We start from the raw sequence: 27,119 nt of genomic DNA on the forward strand, positions 1-27,119 counted from the left end.
GGAAAGGTGCCTATAAAAGATCCCTTGCTATTAATGAAAAAAAAGTAGCGGGTTTCCTCTCTAAAACTATATGTCATATCCTAGATCGACCGCGCATCATGTGAGCGCTTTAAAGTTTATCACTGAGCTAGCCTAGGGTGCTATTTTTCTAGGCAATAATTAAGCTATGGTAAAGTCTATATCGACGTGTGTCATTTGAGTGTGCACCCCCCCCCCATCCACACACCCCCACCCCATACACAACACACACCCGCCCCTCCCCAGCCCCCACCCCACACACCCCCCACCCCCGCCGTAAGAATTTAACCCCGACTATTTTTAGTTTCATGTATATAATGTACAGCGACAGCATGAAGGCTGAACAGGCAAGATCGACCTACTTCCTGTTGGACAAGCCGAGTATTCCGAATGCTGCCGAATGGCCTCGGTGCAAGGGAGATAAATCTAAAAACATCAACGTCATGGTCACTTGTCATGGTGGATTTGTTTTATAATACAGTTCGTAAAAGACATTAAAACTAAACGATTACTACTCTTTCATTGTCAAAATGTGGTTTATGTATATTCTGAGCTGGCTTGCCTTACTGATCCAGATTTCTGTGGTGACTCTGTCTATTGGTAAGATAGTAGATATTCGCATTTGAAACATGATGTAGCCAGTGGCAGTGTGACTGTCGTTTTCACTTTTAGTTTTAAGATTGACGGCTGTCACTTTTCGCACGGTGCACTCTTGTTTTGGCTTCGTACACAATAAATATAGTATATCCAATGGTAACTTTTAGATATGATATATTTGACAAAAGGTACTTTTCATTTCTTCCATCTTTTTAAACTTAATATTTTGTCAAAAATTATTAAGAATAAAAACATACTGACCTGTAACCAGCGTTGTTTGCTCGTTATAGAATTTTGACGGGTCAAGGTTAATAGATCAGTTTTTATTCCCGTCGGTGGGCCCATTGAGCTATTTCTCGTTCCAGCCAGTGCTCCACAACTGATGTAACAAAGGCCGTGGTATGTAGAATGGTTCATGCAAGAGATCCCTTGTTGCTAATCGAAAAGAGTAGGCCATGAAGTGGCGACAGCAGGTTTCCTATCTCAATATCTGCGTGGTCCTCAACCATAAATCCAACACCATATAACCGTAAATAAAATGTGTTGAGTGTGTTGTTAAATAAAACATTTCCTTCCTTACAATAACAATAAACTGGGTACATAACATTTCTGTTTTAAAGAAATGCTCACGCAAGGCTTTTGGATGCGAATGCATATTCAACAATATATAATGCACATTGTTGCTTAATATCAACTTGTAAGTATATTATTATATTTAATTAATAAAACAGTTAAATGTGACAGCTATTATATATAACAGGCGCAGACATTTTTTACCATCCCAGTGAATAAGCCCTTTGGCGAGCCGGTGGTTACGTAATATTTAACGCCAGGAATGTCAGGAATGTCAGGAATTAAGTCTTGGAATTGAACAAACAAACGTACCTGATTTTTGCACAATGTTCTGTAATACAGGGTTGAAAATTAACATGGTAACCATGGTCGCCAGCAGGGCCAGTTGAAGAAAACTCTTACTGGCCCTTCTCAAATTCAACTAGCCCTCCAATTATCACATTTTAATTAAACTGCACAGCCAAAATCAAAACTAGAATGTTCTTTGTTGAATAATAACCATAAGCCCACTGTATATAGTCTGTTTGCTTCAAAAGGAAACTGATGAATTGGCATGTAATTTAAAATTCATTAAACAAAAATATGTGCTTAAATTTTAAAACCATACCAACTCAAATAACATTTAAAAAAAAAGAAAATCCAGTATAAATAAAAATGTTTCTTTACAAATTACCATTAAATTATACAGAATAAATCTCAGTTTTAATACAGGGGTGAAGACAAAATGTTAAAATAGCCTAGCTATGCAACTTGACTTGCATTGCCTGTGAAGTAAAACAACAATGCACTACAAAGAGAATAAAGGTAGAACTGCGCTTGCTGTAATACATAAGTTAGTTTGGGTGGCAGTCCTTTCTGCGGTGGTACAAGAGGGATGAAATAAACTGGCGATGCAAGAGATGATAAAACAGACCTGTCAACCTTTAGTCAAGAGAAAGCAGGTGGTGTGTGTTGAAAAAGCAGGAGATTCTGTCAAAAAGCAGGAGATTTTTTAAATTCACACAGTTTAACTCAAAATCGCAAGATTTAAAAAAAAACATTATTACAATAAGTTATATGAATACTATATGTGTGTATATATATATATATATATATATATATATATATATGTGTGTGTGTATGTATGTATATGTGTATGTATGTGTGTTTATGTATATTGTGTGTATGTATGTGTGTTTATGTATATTGTGTGTATGTATGTGTATATGCATATATGTATTTTGTGTGTATATATGTATGTGCATGCATATGAATATGTGTGTATATGTATATGTATATAGATACGTTTGTGAGCCAGTGTGCATTTGTTTTTAGGAATTTTCTATTTCACTACTAGTGGGTTGGGTTTGGGATTTTTGGGGGTTTTTTTTTCTTCTTTCCCACCATTAAACTTTTGTGATTATGATTAAGAAATTATTACGATAGTAATAGTTCTATGATTAGAATTTGGATTGTATATTGCTGCATTGATGTTCATAATGTTTGGTTGGTGGTTGTTTTTGTTTTTGGTTGTTTGTGGGGGTTTTTGTGTTTGTGTTGTTGTTGTTTTTTCTTTTTCTTTTTGGGGGGAGCTATATAAATAATATTATATTACATTGTAATGCAATCCCATAAGTTTCTTAGCTGAATATATGTTTTGTGAGCTGTTTCATACTTCCACTGAGGCGCTGAGAGAAACTGGATATTTTATTGGTTCTTTTCCCCTTTCCTAGTGACATCTTACTCTATTCCGTCTATATTTCCAAACTGCATTTCTCATTTATCTTATATTGGTGTATATGGTTAAGATATGGTAGATATTCATTGAAATATGGCATCTCTAAAAATTATAACAGTTAACTGTCAGGGATTGGGTGATCCAGAAAAAAGAAAGGATGTTCTGAATTATTTGAAGCAAAAGAATATGAATGTATACTGTTTACAAGACACTCACTTTATAAGTGAATTAGAACCTTACATCCAAGCACAGTGGGGATACAAATGTGTCTTTAGTTCCTTTTCGCGGAACCCACGCGGCTTAGCCATACTGCTAAATAATAACTTTGAGTACAAATTGCATAAAATGAAAACTAATATTTTTAGTAACTATATTATACTCGATATAACAATAGAAGGGGAAAGAATAACACTTGTTAATTTATATGGGCCGAATGATGATAAACCACAATTTTATGAGAATATATTTGACTCTATCAAGGATTTTGAAAACGAATTTTTATTTTATTTGTGGTGACTTTAATTTAGTCCTTAATCAAAACTTGGATACCAAAAATTACATACACATAAATAACCCGAAGGCAAAAACCGAAATTCTAGAAAATTTTGAAAAATATAGCCTTGTCGATCCATTTCGTGAACTTAATCCTAATTTAAAGAAATATACTTGGATATTAAAAAAATCCAGTCAAACAAGCTAGATTAGACTTTTTCCTATTATCTGAAAATGTGATGCCACTCATAAATAAAGTCTCGTTTGAAAGTCGCTACCAGTCTGACCATTCAGGTGTAGTCTTACATTTAAACGTAAGTCATTTTGAAAAAGGTAAAGGACTATGGAAATTCAATAACTCACTAATTAAGGATAAAATATATGTTGATTATGTCAAAGAGACTATTAAAAAGATTAAATGGGTCATTCTGTGTCAAATCACCCAATGGGTTAAACCCGACCATCTCAGATTTTTATGAAACTTGGTATACTTGTTGATTGGGATCCCACAGCACCAAATTCAAAATTTTAGGCCAATCGGACCAGTGGTGTGGGAGATATGGCGCGCGATCACCCAACCCCCCCCCCCCCCCCCACCCCACCCCACCCCCCAAATTTTGAGATTTTCAGCCAAAATGGGCGTGGCCACCAGCCTTTGAACCCTCATATCTCAGGAACTACTGGGCCAATTTTCATACAATTGGTTTTGTTGGAAAGGTAATTTGACAAGGGTTCCAAATTCCAAGGGAGGTTTCAAGTGGCTAAAACGGTCACGGGAACACAGAAATTTCACCGGTTAGTTCCAGTGTCTAAGTCAAAGATGCATGCCTACAAGCTAAGCCTGCAGAGTGACCCACCAGAACTAGTATCTGTCCAGGATTCTGAGGATGATATGACCGAGTTACCGGAGGAGCCTCCCATTGAAGCCAAGAAGCAAAACTATGTTTGTTGTCTGTATGACAATGAGGCATGGGTTGGGCTAGTTGAGGACATTTCAGAAGAGCATGGAGGCTTCTTCATTTGTTTCATGCACCCTCACGGACCTTCTAAGTTATTTCACTGGCCAAACGAAGAAGACACTTGTTGGATTAGTGATGGGGACATCTTCTGTGTCATTGATACACCTTCTATTGCATCTTCTCGACGGATGTACTCTCTGAGTAAAAAGGATGATGCTAGAATTGCAAGACTATGGGGGAAGTGGGTGACCGAATGATTCTGTGACTGCTGAACTGGTGAGAAGGCAATGAGTGAAGTAGTTTGATATCATTTGATCTTAGCATGTAGGCCTACAATGTATTACTCGATGTTCAAGAGAGATGGTGATTCCTAACATCAGGAATTGGTCATTCAGGTTTACTTCAGTATAGCTAATCAGACGTTAACCCATATAAGACCAACAATTTACTGCCGAGTCAAATTAAGAAATATTTTGGATTTGTTACTTATATTGGATTATATATCTATATATTGTGCATTTTTTATGGAGGGAACCTTTTTCTTACCATATATGGAATGTTCGTTTTTACGAACAATGGCCTCATATACTACTATTTCACTTTGTTTTACCGCGCATGTGTCTAGCCTCCTTGACGTGGTCTTGGATTTAAGTAATCATCAACAATGGATAAATTCGATGAACTTTCGAAGACATTGGCAGAAACTGGGTAAGTAGTATCAATTAAGTATATTACAATCATAAATAACTCAAAATGAATGTAAAAAACACACAAATATTTAGATTTTTTAATCTTAGTAACTTTGTATTACCTGCCAAACAAACTTTGTAGAATTGTGTGAAGACACGAGTTATAACCGGTGCTACTACAAAATGTTCCTTGTAGCTATAAATACATCTAGCATACTATTTTACTCTTGCAGGATGATTGTGTCGGTGGGGTGGCGTCAAATACTGTTACACCATGGGACCTACCAGAAAGGAAATCTACAGAGCGATGTATGGACAACTTGTTGTAAGTAAACTGTTATTTGTTATGGGTTTTTTTTATGTTTTACTTTTTTATTATGAACAATATTTGGAAACAGTATGACATTTCAATACTTTGGTATTTTATAGAGGGCACTTTAATTTTGTTTTCAGTATGGTGGTCACGTGGGGAAGCCAGGGAAAACGTTGGTATTCCCCGACCTGATAAGAGAGGTGGTGAGAGAGCGGTTTCCGGATCGCCATCTGGGGTAAGTTTTACTGATGTCAAGAAATCTTATTGCTTTTTGTTCATTTTTCAACATTTTATTATGTCATGTTGATTTTTATTTCATTTGCTGAAGACGTTTATTATATGGTAATTATATTTAATGTATTTTACAGGGGACACATGTAACATTGAAACAGATGGCGGAATTCCAGTGGCGTCAACCTCCTAAGACATGCGGCTCCAGCTCGAAGTGAACTTAAAACAACACAATAAACACTTGCTCAATCTTGTAAAATCGTTGGCTTTTATTTTTATTGTTTACTCAGATAGAAAAGGTAACTAATTTGTTTTGTATTTCATTTAATTAGATTAATTAAAGTCTGCACATGGTTTTGAGTAATTCGGTGGCAGTGTTTTGCTGCTACATCCTTCACGCTCTTGAGTGATACGGGAAAAAACACTTCTGGTGTAGTCGCTGGTTGCATTTTACACATCTGTAGAATGTGTTCTTCCCACACAGTCTGCATCAGCCTTCCTTGCTGGTTTTGTCCTGGTTATGTCCTGCTCCGTCGTACAGTATGTCAGGAAGAACTGACCGCGGTGTCCCGAGACATCTCTTGGTAGTTACCTGCTTCAAAAGGGTGCGGACGATGTATCTTAGGAATACCAAATGTGTTTCAGCGCCGCCCAGCTCCTTGTGAACTCTCCACACCACTGTAGCACAGACATTGAGAGCGTTGGTGAAGAACGGGAAGTACCATTTCTTGCCACGTATTGAAGGCCTGTAGTCGCTCAAGTAGCGATCAAACAGGTCAACCCCTCCCATTGTTCCATTGTAAGTATCAATAATTGCAGTGCAATCAACATGGATGTACTTTTTTTCAGACTGTGAGAAGCGACGTTTTACTACTGTTGGGGTTACCTTTTTGTGGTTTGAAGCGGCATAAACCGGCCTGTTGTCATTCCAAACCACAGCCACCAGCTTCCCATCACTGCAGTACTTGTAAGAACCCCTTTCCGTCGTCTTAACATCAGTTGCAATGGGCAAAGGAGAACCACGCAGACGGTTATGCCTGACAGTTCCCAGAGCAGCAAAACCCTTTTCTTGGAGTTTAACAAGAACATCGTAACTTGTGAAAAAGTTGTCGAAAGTTACTGTGTGACTCGGTGGCTCCCTGATGTGATGTAAAAGCTCAAAGATTACTCTTGTCCCAAGTAAATCGCCTGGTGACTTGTCTTTCTCCTTGCCCGAGTACAGCATCATATGGAAAGGGTATCCTGTGTGAGATGCAACTATCCATAATTTGTAACCAAATTTGACAGGTTTCCCCATGCATGTACATCTTCCCCAAGTGACGACCAAAATAGGGAAGCATCTGCTCATCGATGGACAGAGCGGGTGCGAAATCTCCAAACTGCTTCAGTTTCGCATTTAGCAAATCATATACAGGTCGGATTTTCCCATATTTGTCATTTTCAACTATTTTGTCATCGGCCATGTGCAAGTATTTTTTTTTTTCCTTGAACCGGTTGCGTGGCATTGCAGAACTAATTAAAGGAACACCGACATCTTCGTCAGTGCACCAATACATGTATTGCTGAGGTAACGTGTGGTATCCACTCAGTAAGAAAATACCACAGAAATGTTTCATGTCATCTTCTTTAATGTTGAAGGTATGGTCGTTCTGTCTAGCTGCATATCTATTGGTTTCACAAACCAAATGGTCCAAAATCTCACTAAAGTACATCATGAATAACTCATAGGGGGATTTGTCTACGAGCTCGGGATGTTGCTCACAAAGTTTGCCTATATCTTTTCTGGGCATTTTGCTGATATCCTCTGAGTTTTCCTTCCAGATAACATTCATTTTGAGTTTTTTGGCTGGAGTAACTTGTTCTGTATCTCCAACTTTAGAATCAGCCTCTTCGCCTGTCACTTGGATGTCAGCTTCTACAATCCCAGGAACATCGTGAGGAGCTGTGTCACCCTCGTTTTCATCGTCATCTGTTACATCACCATCTTCTTCTGGAGGCAGAAGAATAATGTTATCAACGTCTTCATTGTCAGCCAAAACTTGATCTAAAACATCCGATACTGTGAAGAAGCGACATGTTATGCGACCAGATGCCATGTTTTCTGAAAATATATTTATAATGCTTGAGTAATTACAAAGGTTGTTGGAGTATATATTTCTTACCCCCAAGCCTGCACCCCCATTTTATTGCAAACTAATTACTGTTTGCATTTAAATATTGCAAGAGACAAAACATACACCAAGCCACCCGGTATGACAAATGCAGTGTAATGAGTTATTTAGAAAGTGGCCCATGTAGACAAGGTGGCTGCTTAATACAGGTTAATGTGTAATATTCTATATGGTTTGGGAAAACAATAACATGGTCGCTTAATATAGGTGCCTACTTAATGCAGTGACTGTTTAAATCATGTTTGATTGTAATTGATTTGATATTGCTTATCAGGTACTAGTATATATAAGGCCACTGTTTTTAAAACGAACATTTCACATTTGGTGAATTATCAGGCCAAACCGATCCAGCATAAATGAAACCCAGATACACAGTATAAACATGTAATACAATATACTTAATTTTAACATGATCAACATTTGTAATACAAATACATTATAGTGTATTTATGTAACACAAAATGCTAGACATAAACATGAAAAACATGAAACTTTCATACCTCTTTTCAAGGTCACTTGGTGTCTGTGAAAAACACTACCCATCTCAATCTCGTGCTTAAAGCCAACAACGTCATGGATTTTAATACATGCTTATTAATAGAAACAATATGATGAAAAACAGCGATGTTCGTTTTTACAAACGTTGGACTCATATGGGTTAATGGCAGAAAAGGTGTTATTTTCATGGACATGCAATTTTTGAATGTGTATTGCTGCTAAACAAAGAATATTACACCTCTGAAACTTTTATATGTTTTAGTTAACACGTGGGAGATTAAATTTCAAGAAAGGTCATCTCAAGGTCATGTGATCCACAAGGTCAATTTCAAGGTCATAAAGGTCAAACGGTCAGTGTACCCCAACATTCTCCAATCTGAACAATAATGGCAACCTTTTCAACAAAACCAATTGTATGAAGATTGGCCCAGTAGTTCCTGAGATATGAGGGTTCAAAGGTTGGTGGCCACGCCCATTTTGGCCAAAAATCTCAAAATTTGGGGGGTCATATTTCCCACACCACTGGTCCGATTGGCTTAAAATTTTGAATTTGGTGCTGTGGGATCCCAGTCAACAAGTATACCAAGTTTCATAAAAAATCTGAGACGGTCAGGTTTAAAATATCTGGGTTTTTTGGTGATTTGACACAGAATGACCCAAATGTCAATATGCCATTCCAGTATATAATGCAGAAAACATTGAATCAATTTTGAATGAAAGTATACAATTCACAATTAACGATCAATTATTTTTAGAAGTATTATTAATGGAAATAAGGGGGAAAACAATTTTGTATTCAACATTTAAGAAAAAATAGGAAAATGTGTTAGAATTAAAACTTAGTGAAGAAATACAGGTGTTAGAAGAAGATAAAAATAATACAAATTCTGACTTACTAGAAACAAAAAGAAATGAACTAAAAGAAATTCGAAGGAAGAAGTTAAAAGGGAAATTCATTAGATCTAGAGCAAAATGGATAGAAGAAGGCAAGAAGCCTACTAAATACTTTTGTAATTTAGAATCGAGGAACTACTATAGCAAATTTATTTCCAAAATAGAATTAGATAACGGTAACGTAATAACGGAACAAACAAAAATCTTAGAGGAAACTAAAAAATTCTATGAAAACTTGTACTCTAAATGATATCCATCTACTGGCGATAACATCAAAAATATTATGCAAATAAACTATCAAATGCAGTAGCAGAAGGCTTAGAATGAGAAATAAAATATAGTGAAGCACTAGAATTTTTTAATTCTTTTGGATTGATCTAGGTCACTTTATTGTTAGATCTCTTAATTATAGATATAATATAAATGAAATGTCCAACACTAAAAAATTAGGAATTATTACTTGTATACCGAAATTAAAAAAAAAAATTGGCGTCCTATTACTTTATTGAACTGTATATATAAAATAGCTTTAGGATGCATAGCCAATAGAATAAAAACAGTACTTGATACAATTATTGCTAAAGATCAAACTGGTTTTATCAAAGGCAGGTATATTGGTGAAGATATACGATTAATATTTGACATAATGGACTATACAGAAAGACAAAAAATACCAGGTATGTTGGTTTTGGTAGATTTTGAAAAACCCTTCGATTCGGTCTCCTGGGATTTTATTGAACAAACACTAGATATTTTTAACTTTAAATATTCAATAAAAAAGTGGATAAATACTCTTTATAAAAATTCTGTGTCGCGAATATTACAAAATGGGTTTCTATCACAAAGTTTTAAGTTAGAAAGGGGTTGTAGGCAAGGCAATCCACTATCCCCCTATATTTTTGTCATATGTGCTGAAATTCTAGCAATATTAATCAGAAATTCAAAGGATATTAAAGGAATACATATTGATGGGGAAGAATACCTTCTACCTCAGTATGCAGATGATACCACCTTTATTTTAGACGGATCACCCCAGTCCCTGGACAGTACTTTAAGTGTATTAAACATGTATGCAGATGTTTCTGGTTTGAAAATAAATTACTCGAAATCGAAAATTATATGGATAGGAAGTAAGAAATTCTCAAAAGAGGTCTTTCATCCATCAAAATGGAAGCTAGAATGGGAAGCTGAATCTTGTAGTCTATTAGGAATAAACTTTTCTCTAAATATGCCACAAAGGATTGATGAAAATTATGAATATAAAATATTGGAAATGAAGAAATCTATGAAACAGTGGTCAACAAGAAAATTAACCATTTTGGGTAGAATTATTGTGGTAAAATCACTTGTAATACCCAAAATAACGCATTTACTTATTTCTTTACCAAATCCACTGGAAAGAATATTAAAATAAATAAATAAATTACTTTTTAATTTTGTATGGCAAAACAAACCTGACCATATAAAAAGAACAATACTAGTGCAAGATTATGAAAAAGGTGGGCTTAAAATGATAGATATTATACATTTCTCTACAGCATTAAAACTGACTTGGATAAAAAGACAGTTTGGGTCAAATTCTACATTGGCATTCAGTCTATAACAGGTTTAACAACCAGAGACTTAGTTATACAAGGTGATTTTTTAATTCAGCTTAGGATAAAGAAAATTAAAAATATGTTTTGGAAGGATGTATTAAATAGTTGGATTTTATTTCAACAAAAATTAACATTTCAAAATGAAGAAGAAATTCTAAGGTTGAACATTTGGAATAATAGTAATATACTAATAGACAGAAAACCTATATTATATAAGAATTTCATTGAAAAAGGTGTTATATTTTTATATGATATACTAGATAGCCAAGGGCAGTTTATGGATTATAACACTTTTAATGCAAAATATAATAAGATCAATTTTTTTAGAATATGCGTCTTTAATATGTGCAATTAAAATTATTTAAATAAACAAACATACGAAGTGCCTAAACATCCAGTATTTCCTTCGAAAATAAAGCTCCTTGCGAAAAACAAATCAGGAAGTAGAGAAATATATAAAGTACTGAATAATGCTACTGTAGTTCCTACATCACAATTGAAATATTCTCGTGAAGGATGCTGTTTTCCTACTTCAAAATGGGCAAAGTATTATAGTCTTCCATTTATGATTTTGAAAGACCCAACTCTACTATGGTTTCAGTACCAAATTTTACATAGGATTATACCAACAAATTAGTTTTTATATAAAATAAAGTATATTGCTTCCAGTACTTGTAACTTTTGTAATCAGCAACCAGAAACATTGCAACACTTGTTTTATGATTGCCCTAAAGTCAGTGAACTTTGGAAAACTATAGAACAATGGTTACGAAAATATTCAGCTTGATAAAAGTATGGTTCTATTCGGCAGCATACATACAAATCATAAATTTGTGAATTGGCTTATTGTCAATGTAAAGCATTATATATATAGAACAAAACTTCAAAAGAATATACTTCATATAACTGGAATTAAAAATGTAATTACAGATAAATTACAAATAGAGAAATACTCTATAAAAACTGTTCACATAAAGAGTTTGATGAAAACTGGGCACCTTGGCAAAGATGTCTAGAAAATTAAACTTGGCCTTAATAGTTAAAAATAACTCCAATATAAGACACATACTATTGGTGGTGGGGAGTTTTTGTAACCTAAAAGCCAATAACATTTGTTTTCTATATTTGGAAATATGGATTTTTCTTTTCTTCTTTTCTCTCTGTCTATCTGTTTAATTTCTTTTTTATTATATATTTAGTCTGTCATTAATTTTGTGCTCCAAATTTGACTGTTTCAGTTAACTAGTAATTTTATTGAATGCACTTATATTTATATATCTATTGTAAGATAATGATTTCAGGGCCCCAACCCTGACATTATCAATATATAAATATCTGGTACAATAAATATATTTAAAAAAAAAAAAAAAAAAAAAATATTGTATGAATACTATATAATGTCATATATACTTGTTAACCTTAGATCTTGGCATTAAAAAAAGTGTTGTTTTTTGGGGTTTTTTAAAATATTATTATGATTTAATACATATTTTAAATTTTTTAAATATTTTATCCAAAAATGTTAAGAACATGAACAAGAAATTAAAAAATTAATTATTACATTTACGGTATTACACTTACATTATCATTTGTGGTTAGTGTACCTAAGTACCGAAGACAAATTTATATAAATCTTATAAATTAATATTCAGTTTTTACTATAATGAGAAACGGTGGCGTGGTACTTATTTAAAATCATTATAATGATGCAATAAACATTGTATTTTCATTAATCATAAGTAAAATCTCATTACGGACATCGTGTGAAATATACCGGAATTATACTCATTTCCATGAGTAACTTTATGTCAATGTCAAACACAACATTTTTTAATTGTACAAAAATAACTTCTTGAAGTGTACCCTTATAACCAACATTTTACTGCACAAACATACAAAATTAACTGACACAAGTATGTTTATACAGCCAATTGGTCTTTTCGTTGACTTGCCGTGACATGTGATTTTAACATGCATCAACTTGGAGTCTGGCAGTTAAGATTCGTCATAGTTGCATTGTGTAATCCAGTGGGAAGACATTTTACAATTCAGAGGTGTTATTAGAACTAAATTGGATAGTTTTTTTTATGGCAACACTGAATGTCAATACACAGCCTGTTGAATTAGCGGCAACACGCTTCGTAGCCATTACGATGACGACAAACATTATAACAACACGTCATTTTATAAACTCCATGCACTTTTTTTAACAATATAAATAGGATTTCCCACAATTCTCACTTTGGCAAAGGTTAAACAGTCGGGACAATTCGGCCTGTTACATTCTCAGAAACCGAAAAAGTAGTCGACATTTTCCGAACGAGAAAAAAAGGCAGAGTTACTTTGCTTATATTATTTTGACAAAAGAGGATCAATTTTTGTTTATGCTTACAAAAATGTCATTTAACAGGAGAAATTGTCTCCCGCACAGGTGAAAGGAGATTTGATCAAATACCGGGAGACTCCCGCGAAATCCGGGAGGGTTGACAGGTCTGGATAAAATCTCCAGTAAAGGATTTCCTCGGGAGTGGCTGTCTTCCTATAAATGAAGCACGCATACGTGTGCATTTAATTTGGATATTTTTTCCCAGAATAATGTAAGCTAATTCAATATGATTCCTGTTTACCATAACATTGAATAACAATTGTCAAATATTAGCTCTACTAGATAATTAAGGTGGATCCAATCTATTCCAATAAGCCTACGACTTCCAGATTTTAAAAATACACGCAGTGCCTTCAGTACGTTTTGACCTCTATTTCTAGAAAGACTGGTGCTGTATAAATATATAGAGCATGTTCTATGTCTTCTGCTGCCAGATCTGTAGTTTAACTGGTACCATACTCACTAGACCCTAAAATCGATGGTCGCTCAACGGACTACCTTTGTAAAATTCTTAGTCGCCCTTAGTCAATAAAGGTCGCGACTGCTAATTTTCAACCCTGGTAATATTATCTGTCCCAGTAAGCCAGCAATAAGTATATATTATTTTACAATACAAAATAAACCACCATTGTCAAAGTGTTGAAATAACTGTATCATGTTTTGTCCATGCATTAACCTATGTACTGAAATGATAAACGGAGTGTTTTCTTAGTTCATTAGTCTATACTTTCAGTGGCCTCCACCTGTGATTCCTGCACGTATATATTTGGTAGGTAGACAAGCCATTAATTACCGCCGTGTAGACACAAAATTACGTACCAGCGGTATTTCATTAACATCACATGGTATTGGGGAATACCTGCAACCCCTACTTTATTACTGTAAATCATTCTATAAAACTCTTGATTAAGTAGACGTTCCCATCTAAAATAACAGAAGTGACCAATTACGTATTCCCAATGAAAAACATTATCACTTGGGTATCATTTTTGCTCCATCGTACCCTACCAATAGGCCTAATAGTATGCATTTTTTCATTGGATTTTTTAAGAGAAAAATACTATAGCTCCATCATTTCTTTCTATTAATGCAAATTGAAATATATTTAGTTACATAGTTTATTATATTATCAAGTCATTTATGTTGTTTTTCAAGTCAGTTGATGAAAGCAAAATGCCTCGACTGAAATTACTGAATTTGTTTACACTGTTTATACCGGAGATTGTAGGAGCTGATGTCACTTCACCCAAAGCTACAGTACCGGACGCAATGAAAAAAAAGAAAATGGCTGCCCCCAGTTAGCAGGAATAATCATGTTTTTTATTAACTCTAAAATTACGCGTTTTTCATTTGTTAAAGTATCAGTATCTGTTGGTGGTCTGGGTATACATCTTTCCAACACATAAGGATCATATTTGAGTATATTTCCCCGTTAAGAATGCTGGAAAAAAATCCAATGCAAAATTGCTATTGAAAATGTTTTATTTGAACATTACTGATGTACTTGAATGTGTTTGAAGAAAATCTTGTAATTAAAAAATTGTACAATTTACAAAATATGGATTTCAAGTGAAAATACGCTGATAAATGTTATATTTATTGTGTACGAAGACAAAACAAGGGTGCAAAAAGTGACTTTCGGTGACTTGGTGAGTCACAGTCCATATCAACTTAGTGTTTCTAACTGTGGATTAATGTAGTCATGCATATAAGAATGATGTCAGATTCTTTTTCATTTATAGAATACGTTTTCCTCATCACATACCGGTATTCAGGTCAGGTCTGGTCCCAAACGTGCTCATTCAGAGCATGCTGTTGGAGTGTCTGTGATGGGCGCTGGTGTCAATTTGTGCTGGCCCATTAGTTCAGGACAGGAACTGGTATTCACAATACATAACCCTTATATAGCTTAATGTCTTGTGGTGTCATTAATTTAACTATGTTATGACAGTAGAGTACACACTGCTATTAGTATCAATCCTGTATAGGGGCGGGACGCAGCCCAGTAGTAAAGTGCCCACCTGATGCACAATCCATCTAGGATCAATTCCTGTCAGTGGGCCCATTGGGCCGTGGTATGTACTATCCTGTCTGGGATGATTCATACAAAATATCCCTTGCTTCTAATCGAAAAGAGTAGCCCATGAAGTGGTGACAGCAGGTTTCCTTTTTCAATATCTGTGTGGTCCTTAACCATATGTCCGACGCCATATAACCATAAAATAAAATATTTCCTTCTTCTTCCTGTATATATATATGCCATAGCAACAGTGTTTAATGTTGGTATTAATTACAGCTAGACATATGTACATCAAGTTGAAATGCTTTCCCAAATAATAAGACTACATTCTGGTACACTTACATGTGGGACGTGTCTTATGGCATTACTAATGGGTAGTGTTTCGTTATATGATTGTGGGTTTTCCCCACCTGTGGTCTTTGAGTTGAATTTTATTAGTGACGGTTGTTAGCTGTTACATAATACAAACAGTGACAGTCATATATATCGGGGGTGGGGGGGGGGGGATAAAATTGTAAATCGGTACCATGTGATGTTATTACCAACCCCATTAAGGGATGGAGGGGGGAATACATGTTTGCATAAAGTACAAATTTAAAAGGTGATATTTGCCAAATAGTGTAAAACAAATTATCATCACGGTGGCTCTTTTAAGTTTTTATCTTGAATCATGAATTTGAAACAAAGAAAAAAATGTTTGATTACATTGGCAAAAAACCCAAATCAAATTGTGTACATTTAGAATAATGGACTAAATGTTTAAAAATTAAAATGTTATGATATTTAACTATATATATGTATATAAAGTACGAGTATTCAGTATTGTGTCCAAACAATTTATAATAGATGACACCTTGGGGGTTTGACAACTTGATTTAACACATCTTTAGGCTAATCGATTACGAACCTCGTTACTGATTGGATGAGTTTGACATCTACTGGCTTAAGTGATAAATGGTGCTTATAACAACAACAAAAAAGATTAAAACCATTTTTAATTTTCAAGACCTTTATAATTATTGGATGCACTGTAGTCCATAATAAATACTTTTATTGATTATTTCAGTACGTTTTATGTTATTATAAAGCAGTGTTTTAGTCAGTAGTAACTTCCTCCACAAATAAGTGTATGAGGTCGGGGGGGGGGGGGGGGGGGGGGGGAGAGTTGGGGTTGCAATTGACTCCTAGTGCTGAAGCAAAACCTTAAATTTGGGCAAAAATTATAGAGCTAAATGTTGTTATCCAGATTTGGATATTTTCGTTTAATTCGGGTATAAACCAGCCTGCCCTACCCCCCACCCCACCCCTGCAAAAATCGGAGCCCATATACCTCCACCTCTTATGCAGAGCACCACAGAAAGTACAAGGTGACAGATTAAAAATATAATGCATCAAGTAATTATTTTGCCAATACATCGGGCACATTTTTCGCACTATCTTGCTTGCATTAATTTCATTATTTACAATATAAATATATATATATATATATATATATATATATATATATATATATATATATATATATATATATATATATATATATATATACATACATACATACTACATACATACATACATACATACATACATACATATATATATACAGTAGAATCTCATTGGCTCGGCCTTGGAGGTGTTGTACATACCGTAACATTCGAAACAAAAACGAAGTCCCGAGTTTTTTGTTCGGTAAACCCTTATATTAACTGATGATGGGTCGAACATGCCCAGGGTCGACTATAAGCCTTCGCTCGAACTAAATTATCGGTCCCAACTGTGTTATTAGCTATATTTACCTCAAACTGGTGATCCATCAAATATCAAATGGAAAACCACCGAAAAGGACCAACAATGGCTGCGCTTGCGCAGTTGGTTATTACAACCTTCAGATTAATTATTTAGGCAGAACGAGCTATAGATGAACCAGAGAATTATTGGTAATGATCTTTCAAGTACAGTTAGTGTTACGGTACCTTTTCGAATCAAACAATTAGTGCACAAAATGACCTTGGCGTGAAGCTTTACTTTGAACACGTCTACAAGACCAGTTTTAAATGAAACAATGGGCGAGTTAATCAAATGTCATCACTTCAGCTACCACACATTTAATTAATACCGACAAGGATTTCTCAAGCACCGACAGGTTTCGAGCCAACGGGATTCAACTGTGTGTGTGTGTGTGTGTGTGTGTGTGTGTGTGTGTGTGTGTGTGTATGAAGAGTTCAAATGCAAAAGCCTCTAAGTCCATTTTACCTCTTTTCGTGTAAATTCATTTTTTTTGCTGGGATATAGTATGAACTAATAAACTAATAACATGTCAAATTTCCACAAATCTAAGTTTAATGAAAATAGTTTTTTTTTATTGATTTTAACAACATTTTTTTGGCAAAACCCATTAAGTCCATGGTCATATTTTTGGAAAAACCTGCTAAATCCACATTGGTATTATGAAGCAGTGGGAACAATATAAAAACGCTAGAAATTATTAAAGAACTTCAGAACAGCATAATAACAGTTGTCAGTTATGAGAAAATAGGGCATGGGTGGCCTCAGGAAGTGGTGGGAGATTGTTCCAATTAAATGGCATTTTTATTCGAAATTGTCATAGTAATGTAGAATGGTGTTAAAAGAGTTCACATGACTGTGAAAAGCAAGAGCAATGTCATACTTCCTGGGCCATGCATTAAGGTATTACCTCTTCGGCCAATCCTCTAATCAGGACACCCAAGGATTCTATCCCATTTGTGTGAATCAATTATTGTAAAATTCTTAAAGATAAAAGAGTAATATTTTAAAGTCTCTGTGGTCATGAAAACATCTGACGTGGCCTAGTCCTCAGTCGTTATCACTGTCCTCCAGATCCTGAATCCCGCCAATTTGATCATGGACACCACACAGCATTTTCATAAAAATTCCGCATCGCCAGATTTACTCCAAGTTCATCAAGAAGTTTAAGAACGTCGTTCTTCTTGGCAGGTTTGACACAATTGATATCAGGGGCAAGTGTTGGTTGGAACTGACTCCACTTTTGCCCTCTTTTGAGAACTACATGGAGGCAGAAATCCCCAGCATAGGAAGGTTTGAAACCTATCTTCTCCCCAGCAACCTGGAGTACCCTAGCATCACTGATCTTAACTGAGCGCTGCGTTTTACAAAATGCAGCGGACTCGCTTTTATAATCATAACACACCAGTCTTTGCCATACTCGTGAACAGTTCCATGTTTGCTTAGAATGTCAATGTACTCTGATGGCAATAGTATTGCCTCTTTTTTACATATATCCTGTTCTATCCTTCCAAATGCTCGATCTGCCGGAAGGAAGCTATGTCCACGAATCGGAAAGTGGTAATCAATGGTAAGTTGTGGATATATTTGACTACGGACAGCAAACAGCATGGACAAAACATTTATATTTTTGTTCTGTCCATAACACGAATCGGAGAACAAACAGAGTGTTCAGTCTGAGCCAGATCTCAATTGGCGACAGAACTAAAATAGTGTTGCAATGCTGAGGCTACCATGTTGCTATCCTTTCTGTTCTGGTGCTCAATCCAAACAAAAAGATCAATATCCTCTGTTCCCTGAGCCTCACCTCTCCCATGGCGTCGGACAACACCGAATACATAAAGGTATAACTGGCGGGAATAGTAAGTCTGTCCAATCGGCGATATTTCCATAATATCAAAGCACACCGTCAAACTGTTGCCCACATCATTCATAATGTTATAAAAAGAACGGACTCGGCGTCGAAGAAACATGAAAAGGGTGATCTGTTCCCGCTTTTCCTCTTCAGACAATTCTGGGTTCTTAATCTGCATTCGGAACTTAACACAGGTAGAACAAATATCTTTAGCTGGATGGCCAAATGCAAGGTTGAAGTCATAAACAAACACGCTCCAATAGAGGGCATACGAAACTTGTTCGTGGTTCTGATCGATGAATATCTTGTGCATTGTAGCTACACTTAGATTGCTAGGTAGGTATTTTCGTCCTGGTTTTCCGTGGCGGGCATAATGACTAGCCCGGCATGTAAAGGTCGAAATATGAGTGCGAATCCTCTCCTTTTTTAGGTTATGTTTTTCTCTGTTACGAGCGCCACCACGATTTTCAGGTCGAGCTTGCCCAGTTTGTAACCAGTACTTGGCAATATTCTGGACACGGTCTTTCTTGATACCTGAAATGACACAAAGCACAGTGGTGTTAGTTTAGAAGAAAGTGCTATTGATCAGGAACACATATTTGGGTCAATTAGATCTGCAGACATGTCACAGTGTCAGAGCTGAATTAGAAAAATCTGCATAAGAATGTGTAATCTTGGGGGCAAATTCTGTATTGAAAATAATGCATTTCCCAACCATTAAGCCATTCATAAAATCCTGAGGTCGAAGGCCAGACAGGCGACTGGAGTAGAATTATTTTAATTTTCAAGAAAGTAAAGGAATGTTTTATTTAACAACGCACTCAACATTTTATATATGGTTAGATTTCGTCACACATATGCTTAAGGACCACACATATGTTGAGAAAGGAAATTCACTGCCGCTATATAATAGGCTACTTTTATTTCGATTTAGTATCAAAATACTTTTTATATACATCATCCCACAGACAGGATAATACATACCACGGTCTTATACAGTTGTGGAGCACTGGTTGGGATTGTTTTTAAGAGTAGTGAATTGCTGTACTTCACTTTTATCTTCTTTCAGTACACTGTATTTCACACTAATATCCCTACTTCTCTGTTTTTCTTCATCATCTACCCTTGGGCACCGACGCTTGCATTGAGTCACAGTCGTGTGTGTAAGAAGAGCAGCATCCTGTTTGATTTTGTCTGTGGTGGCATACACATGTTTTTTTATGAAAGCCAAGTCATTTTCATTCAGAGCAGTAGCAGTACAGAAACCAGCCTTGGTGTGTACACAATACATGTGAAACCTTTCCATCGCCGCTATATCGGGCCTGTTTAGCTAAGTAACACGCAGATTGCTTTGGTTCACTGCGTTTTTTCTTTCCCGATGATGATTGAACAACAGGTTCCTCTAGTTCATCGCAATTTTCCATTGTATATGCTAAATTATTATACACAAACCACAACTTTCACTGATAGAAGCAAGATTTCGTGGACGCCGCCATATTGAAATCACATGACGTCATTCAGCGCTCTGGTTGATGTAATGCATGTTGCAGCTTTTGCAAAAGAGCCATTATGGCATTTGCGGGTTCTGCAAAAAATGCCAAGCTTTTGGTAGGATTTGTAATGGGACTTTGCGAGTTTTTAATTAAAATGATTTTATTTTCAGATGCTAGGCACTGAAAGCTACAGTATGATGCATGAATCTAATTTTTTGTGTTGATGGCGTTAGCGGGTTTTGCGCCTGAACTTTTTATATATATATATATATATATATATATATTATATACAGCTCTCAATTTTTATGGTCGTTCGTGATGACCTAATATTCAGTCGGGCAACTTTATCCTATGATACTAGTTGCCCGTCAGACAACTAACTTTTTTTTTTACACCAAACGGCGAGTTGTGTCTCCCATAATAATGTGCAGCTTCCTTGCCCACAATCGCTTTTAAACTGTCGTTATCTAAAGTGTCAGTCAATCAGTCGAAATCACGTGGGTTTGTTTGCCACTCGGAACTCCTCGGCCGATTCTGTAAGACATCGGGAAAAATCGTAATCGGCTGAAGTATTCTGAATAGGAAACAGTCCAGTGCATTCGATTGAAAAATAGCTGACATGTCACCAAATCACAAAAATCTTAAGCAATTAGGCCCTACGTGTACATGTGTATAACTACAAACATTTCAAAACATTATTTTTTTAAAATGTGGAATCGAACAAAACCAATAATATATAAGTTAACTATAAATGTTGACAGTTTCTGATGTTGATGACACTGCTTTTGATTTTTCAGTACCCAGTGTGCTGTGTGTTATCAGACTCCATTTTGGATTCATCCACCTCTTATCTCTTCTTTTTTTAATTCGCATTTGGACTTACAAAACAAAACAAAAACTGATGTGTGGATCATTTGTGTGTTTTTATTTTTATTCTGGTCATTATCATTCCCAAAAAAATTGGCATTTCCAAATTTTAAATTTCTAATACAAAACCTTTTAAAATATTAAAAAGTAATGTATTTTATTTCAGACAGTACATATTACATTTTACAGTGCAAACATATTAATTCCAAACCTGTTGGTTGCTGTTTTACTGGAATATAAATATAACAATTTTCAAAACACGGATGAAATCAGGGCAACCAAATTTTTGGAGGGAAAACCTCAATGTGAACCTATACTTGTCCTCCGGGCAAGCAACAAAAATCTTTAAAATTGAGCTTCTGTTTTGTTTTTTTAGCGGCCGGACTCTTCTATCTAGCCGAACTTGTTGAGGAATACACAGTGTTCACAGCTAAGGTTATTAAGGTGTTAATCATTGTGAGTAATTTAGTCAAATTTGTTAAGGTGTTAATCATTGTGAGTAATTTACAGTCATATTTGTTACGGTGTTAATCGTTGTGAGTAATTTACAGTCACATTTGTTACGGTGTTAATCGTTGTAAGTAATTTACAGTTAAATTTGTTATGGTGTTAATCATTGTGAGTAATTTAGTCAAATTTGTGATGGTGTTGATCATTGTGAGTAATTTACAGTCACATTTGTTATGGTGTTAATCGTTGTGAGTAATTTACAGTTACATTTGTTAAATTTGTTAAGGTGTTAATCATTGTGAGTAATTTACAGTCAAATTTGTTACGGTGTTAATCGTTGTGAGTAATTTACAGTCAAATTTGTTACGATGTTAATCATTCAATATTGTGAGTAATTTACAGTCAAATTTGTTAAGGTGTTAATCATTGTGAGTAATTTAGTCAAATTTGTTACGGTGTTAATCGTTGTGAGTAATTTCGTCAAATTTGTTAAGGTGTTGATCATTGTGAGTAATTTACAGTCAAATTTGTTACGGTGTTAATCATTCAACATTGTGAGTAATTTACAGTCAAATTTGTTAAGGTGTTAATCGTTGTGAGTAACTTACAGTCAAATTTGTTAAGGTGTTAATTGTTGTGAGTAATTTAGTCAAATTTGTTACGGTGTTAATCGTTGTGAGTAATTTACAGTCAAATTTGTTACGGTGTTAATCGTTGTAATTTGTTATGGTGTTAATCGTTGTGAGTAATTTACAGTCAAATTTGTTAAGGTGTTAATCGTAATTTACAGTCAGATTTGTTAAGGTGTTAATCGTTGTGAGTAATTTACAGTCAAATTTGTTAAGGTTTTAATCGTGAGTAATTTAGTCACATTTGTTAAGGTGTTAATCGTTGTGAGTAATTTACAGTCAAATTTGTTAAGGAGTTAATAATTTTGAGTAATTTACACAGTGTTTGCTTTAAATCATTGTTAGTATTTTAGTGATGTTTTTTCGCACATCTCTTAAACCATGACCATCAAGTCAGTTAAATAATTGGAATAAACAACAATACTTATTTTTATGACTAGATGTATTTATGAATCAATAAGATAATTTATTATGTTAATTGTTGTTTAAAGAGCACAGTTACATCTAGTTGAAGTTTTCTTTGTAAATTATGTGTATGTATGAATTTATGACAAGCTTGGTGGTTTCATTTACTTATTTCTTTTTTCTTTTTCTCTTCTTTTTTTGCAAGTGTCAACTAGTTACTAGAGAATAGGTTAATAATAATATTGGATGTCGTTAATGTTACAGTGTTGGTCACAAATTGTGAAAAGAAATCACACATATATATATATATATATATATATATTTGGCACTCATAAATATACAGTTAAAAAAAATTTTTAATTTAAAAGCAACCATGTTTTCTTTTTAATGTTATCAGGACTGTTTCTATTTTTTCAGTTTTGTACAACAATTTATATTTTACTGTTCCTGTTTGAAGACTACCCACTGTCGATCATCATCTGTGGTCTTGGATCTAACGTGTCGTACTTCTTCATTCTGAAGCAGTTTCCGTATTTCTCTACAGTGTCACCGTCATTAATCATTGGGACAGGTTGGTAACTTTATACCAGTGGGTTCCCTACAGAGGGTAGATATTTTTGTGGCTAAAGAAATTATATGATTAATTTTTAACTGCTTTGTTACATTACTGTATTAATGTATTATATGCCCCAACTCTGTTATATACATAGTTCAAATAAGTAAAATGGAATCATAACTTACATGTTGGTTATTTAACAATAGGTTATTTTATCAAATTCATCTTTTATATTCTAGAGGTTTGATTATTTTTCTGTCATTTATTATAGCCATATTTGTAATTACTGATATATAGCTAATCACAATGTTGAGTTTGCTTTCATTCGGGTTTTTTATTTACCTTTTTTAAAACTTTCTTTTTCAGCATCTATTTTTATCAATCACTATCTAGCCTTTGCCCATTTCTCCGAAGTGTGGTATCCATTTTCTGAGGTAAGTGTGTGTAAGTAGGTGTGTTTGTGTGTGTTTGTGGTTGTGTGTGTATGTGTGTGGAGGGGTAAATAACTTCTTACAGTTCTATAAATAATTGTTCTTGTGCATGTCATTTTACATATTCTTGTCAGTGTAACGAATAACATAAACAATTGTATGAGATAATAGAGGATCCGTTACAAGTGTTGTTTAATATGGAAAATATCAACTGAGTCTGTGTTAAATCATTATTTTTCGAGACTGCAGAGACAAATAGCATTTAACTAGACCAGGTTGATATTTTGCATATTAAAAAACGTGAGTAGCCAATTCTGTTTATCCTATAACACTTAACAGTTGTAAAAGAATATTTTAATTTGATATTTAGTAGATAACAGTTGTAAAATCACTTTCCACCAGTAATATAATGTTATCGTTATTAGCACAAATTTAGTTTGACGTCATGCATTTCAACTCAATCTTATTAAAACAGTACACTCAGGTATACAGGTTTTGTTGACTTTTAAACAAATGACCCATGTACAGCAAATATATTAACCTGGTTAATAATTTTAAATATCAAATGGGTTTATGACATGGATATTATGGGCAAGTTATAGGATAAAAATTGTTATGCCACCACTTAACCAAGAAGCAGTCCTATGTTTTATGCCATGTAGGTATTTTCTATTCGTTCATACATTTATGTATTGTAATTCTGTATTGTTTGTACTCAAGGGCTTCAGGGAAGATTAGCTTTAGCAAACTGTGTTACCCTCATTAAGCAAGAATTTAGTAGTAGTAGTGGTCTTTATTATTATTATTATGCAATACAAGTAAATTTTGCTTTAATAGAATAACACTGCGATCTCAGAAGATACATGATTATTTTACATGGTTATGCTTTACTGTAATATGCTTTGTTTTGTTTTTCAGGTTCTAGCCTATTTCACGTTGTGTTTGTGGCTCGTTCCGTTTGCATTTTTTGTGTCTCTGTCAGCTAATGAAAATGTCTTACCTACAGTTGGTGAGGTGCAGCCCGTTAGTACAGGTGAGAATATCTCGTTAGTATAGGTGAGAATGTCTCATTAGTACAAGTGAGAATGTCATGTTTGTAGAGATGAGAAGTTTTCTTAGTAGAAATTCTCATTAGTAGAGGTGATAATGTCTCATTATTGCAGGATCGGCCTCGGTGGCATCGTGGTAGGCCATCGGTCTACAGGCTGGTAGGTACTGGGTTCGGGTCCCAGTCGAGGCATGGGATTTTTAATCCAGATACCGACTCCAAATCCTGAGTGAGTGCTCCGCAAGGCTCAATGGGTAGGTGTAAACCACTTGCACCGACCAGTGATCCATAACTGGTTCAACAAAGACCATGGTTTGTGCTATCCTGCCTGTGGGAAGCGCAAATAAAAGATCCCTTGCTGCTAATCGGAAGAGTAGCCCATGTAGTGGCGACAGCAGGTTTCCTCTCAAAATCTGTGGTCCTTAACCATATGTCTGACGCCATATAACCGTAAATAAAATGTGTTGAGTGCGTCGTTAAATAAAACATTTCTTTCTTTCTTTCATTATTGCAGGTGGGAATGTATCATTGGTGCAGGTGACAATGTTTTGGTAGTACAGACAATGTTTTGGTAGTACAGGCAATGTTTTGGTAGTACAGACAATGTTTTGGTAGTACAGGCAACAGGATGTTGTGTTTATATTGTTGATTACAGATGAAAGTGATGTTATGTTTATATTGTTGATTACAGATGAAAGTGATGTTATGTTTATATTATTGATTACAGATGAAAGTGATGTTGTTAGCAACTACTTCCGCAGAAAAGGAAAGAAGTATGGATTACTGTCATTCTTCAGATATGCCCAGGACAGCATTTTACCACAGAGAATGAAGAAACAGTTCTAGAAACCACCACTGTTTAATCTATCTCACACAGACATTTGGTTACCTACGTCTTCGCTTTACGAGGAGGTCAGTCTAGCATCAACGACTGAAATGTGCTCATTGAGATTGTATTGTAATGTTCACTTAAGTTTACTCAGATGTTAGACTGTATGGAGTTACTAGGTCAGCCTAGGTAGGGATTAGGTGATGTGGTGTTTTCTTAAGAAATTGGTTTACATGGAGACAGGAATGTTCTGTACCCAGACCATCACTTCATATGGATAGTGTGTGTGTGTGTCATCGTGTTCATTCTTTTCTTGGGATAATTGCAAGATTGATCACATTTGACTTGAATATTGTAGTTACTGAAGAAATTTGTCCACATTCAGCTCATTGAATTGTCTCCCTTATACCTTTCCGCATTGGTTTGGTGTCTATGCAAGTACTCAAGCACCGTTATGCATTATTTTCACTAGCCTATTGGTTAGTAAAACATCTTTATTTCATTTTGATTATATTCTTTTAATTAATGACAGTTTGAAATCCATGTACAGACCTTCACATGAATAAAATTGAGGGGAGTGTTTAACTTGCTCTTGTAACTTAGATAATGGGGTGCCATATCATGAGAGTCCCTTTATGATGATTTCCAATTTATGGCAACACATCACCATTTGTCGTGTTGTTACTTGCTGTAGCAGCTTAATATAGTCCGGTTTAGGAAATAGTTATTCATAAAAAAAATTAAAAAAAATTCTGATATGCTTTTTGTAATCTTTCTTTGATGTTTACACGTAGGTTGACCTCTGTAGTATTTAAATAACATACTGGTTTGAAGAAACTTGTTATATGTTGTATTAACTGATAACACCTGTGCAAGTGGTATGGTGCCACTTGTATAACAGCAACACGAGGCGGTGGTCAGGCATTGGGCCATTAATTGAAAAAAATTGTTGTTGACCTATGTTGATTTTTTACATGGTACATGTCAGTTGAGAGCACTCCCTAAAATTAGTAGTGACATGACAGTGTTGTATTTTTCACAGAATATATTCCAACATAGAAATTGTATTGAACTGCATGGAGTAATTAATGGTGGTGTGTAACCTAGATGATTTTTGGGGGGTTTGACAGTCAAAATTATCACGTTGTAAAAATAAAAGTGAAGTTGTGTTTTTTTATTGGTCAAGTAAAGGTCACAAAAGATCAGTCTTCCAATTGGCTGTATTTAGTGTCATGTAGCTCCAACTCCAGTCTCGGATGTAGATTGTTATTATCAATTGGCTGTATTTAGTGTCATGTAGCTCCAACTCCAGTCTCGGATGTAGATTGTTATTATCAATTGGCTGTATTTAGTGTCATGTAGCTCCAACTCCAGTCTCGGATGTAGATTGTTATTATCAATTGGCTGTATTTAGTGTCATGTAGCTCCAACTCCAGTCTCGGATGTAAATTGTTATTATCATGTGGTTAGTTTATTCATTTTTATTTCACATAGAAAGAGCACATTACAGTGCTATTCCCAGGACTAGCTCGGTCACTTGCCAAATTTGCCAACTGAGAATTTTTAAAACTAGCAAATTATATTTTAATTTGGTGAAATCAATTTGTGTAATAAT

The 27,119-nt window shown here is 34.9% G+C and overlaps 1 protein-coding gene across 2 annotated transcripts; it reads left to right on the top strand.

The window, feature by feature from the left end:
* The first annotated feature begins 14 nt into the window (after positions 1-14).
* Positions 15-26,082, top strand: LOC121382803 (protein TEX261-like). Of its 2 annotated transcripts, none has more exons than XM_041512422.1 (6): positions 15-618; positions 21,533-21,591; positions 23,058-23,211; positions 23,563-23,630; positions 24,546-24,660; positions 25,403-26,082. In XM_041512422.1, exons 1-6 carry the CDS (start codon positions 549-551, stop codon positions 25,519-25,521), a joined length of 585 nt encoding a protein of 194 aa, XP_041368356.1. In that variant the 5' UTR covers positions 15-548; the 3' UTR covers positions 25,522-26,082. The 2 variants fall into 2 exon arrangements, with proteins under 2 accessions (XP_041368356.1, XP_041368355.1); XM_041512421.1 differs by having other exon boundaries at positions 19-618; positions 21,533-21,612.
* The last annotated feature ends 1,037 nt before the right edge of the window (positions 26,083-27,119 follow it).

Source organism: Gigantopelta aegis, chromosome 10 (genome assembly GCF_016097555.1).
Source record: "Gigantopelta aegis isolate Gae_Host chromosome 10, Gae_host_genome, whole genome shotgun sequence".
Lineage (NCBI taxonomy): Eukaryota > Metazoa > Mollusca > Gastropoda > Neomphalida > Peltospiridae > Gigantopelta > Gigantopelta aegis.

Coding starts and splice junctions, on each gene's coding strand:
- LOC121382803 (XM_041512421.1), top strand. CDS start 549: ATGTGGTTTATGTATATTCTGAGCTGGCTTGCCTTACTGATCCAGATT. Junction 619..21,532: donor TGTGGTGACTCTGTCTATTG/GTAAGATAGTAG, acceptor TTGTTTTTTTAG/CGGCCGGACTCTTCTATCTA. Junction 23,631..24,545: donor TGTGGTATCCATTTTCTGAG/GTAAGTGTGTGT, acceptor TTTGTTTTTCAG/GTTCTAGCCTATTTCACGTT.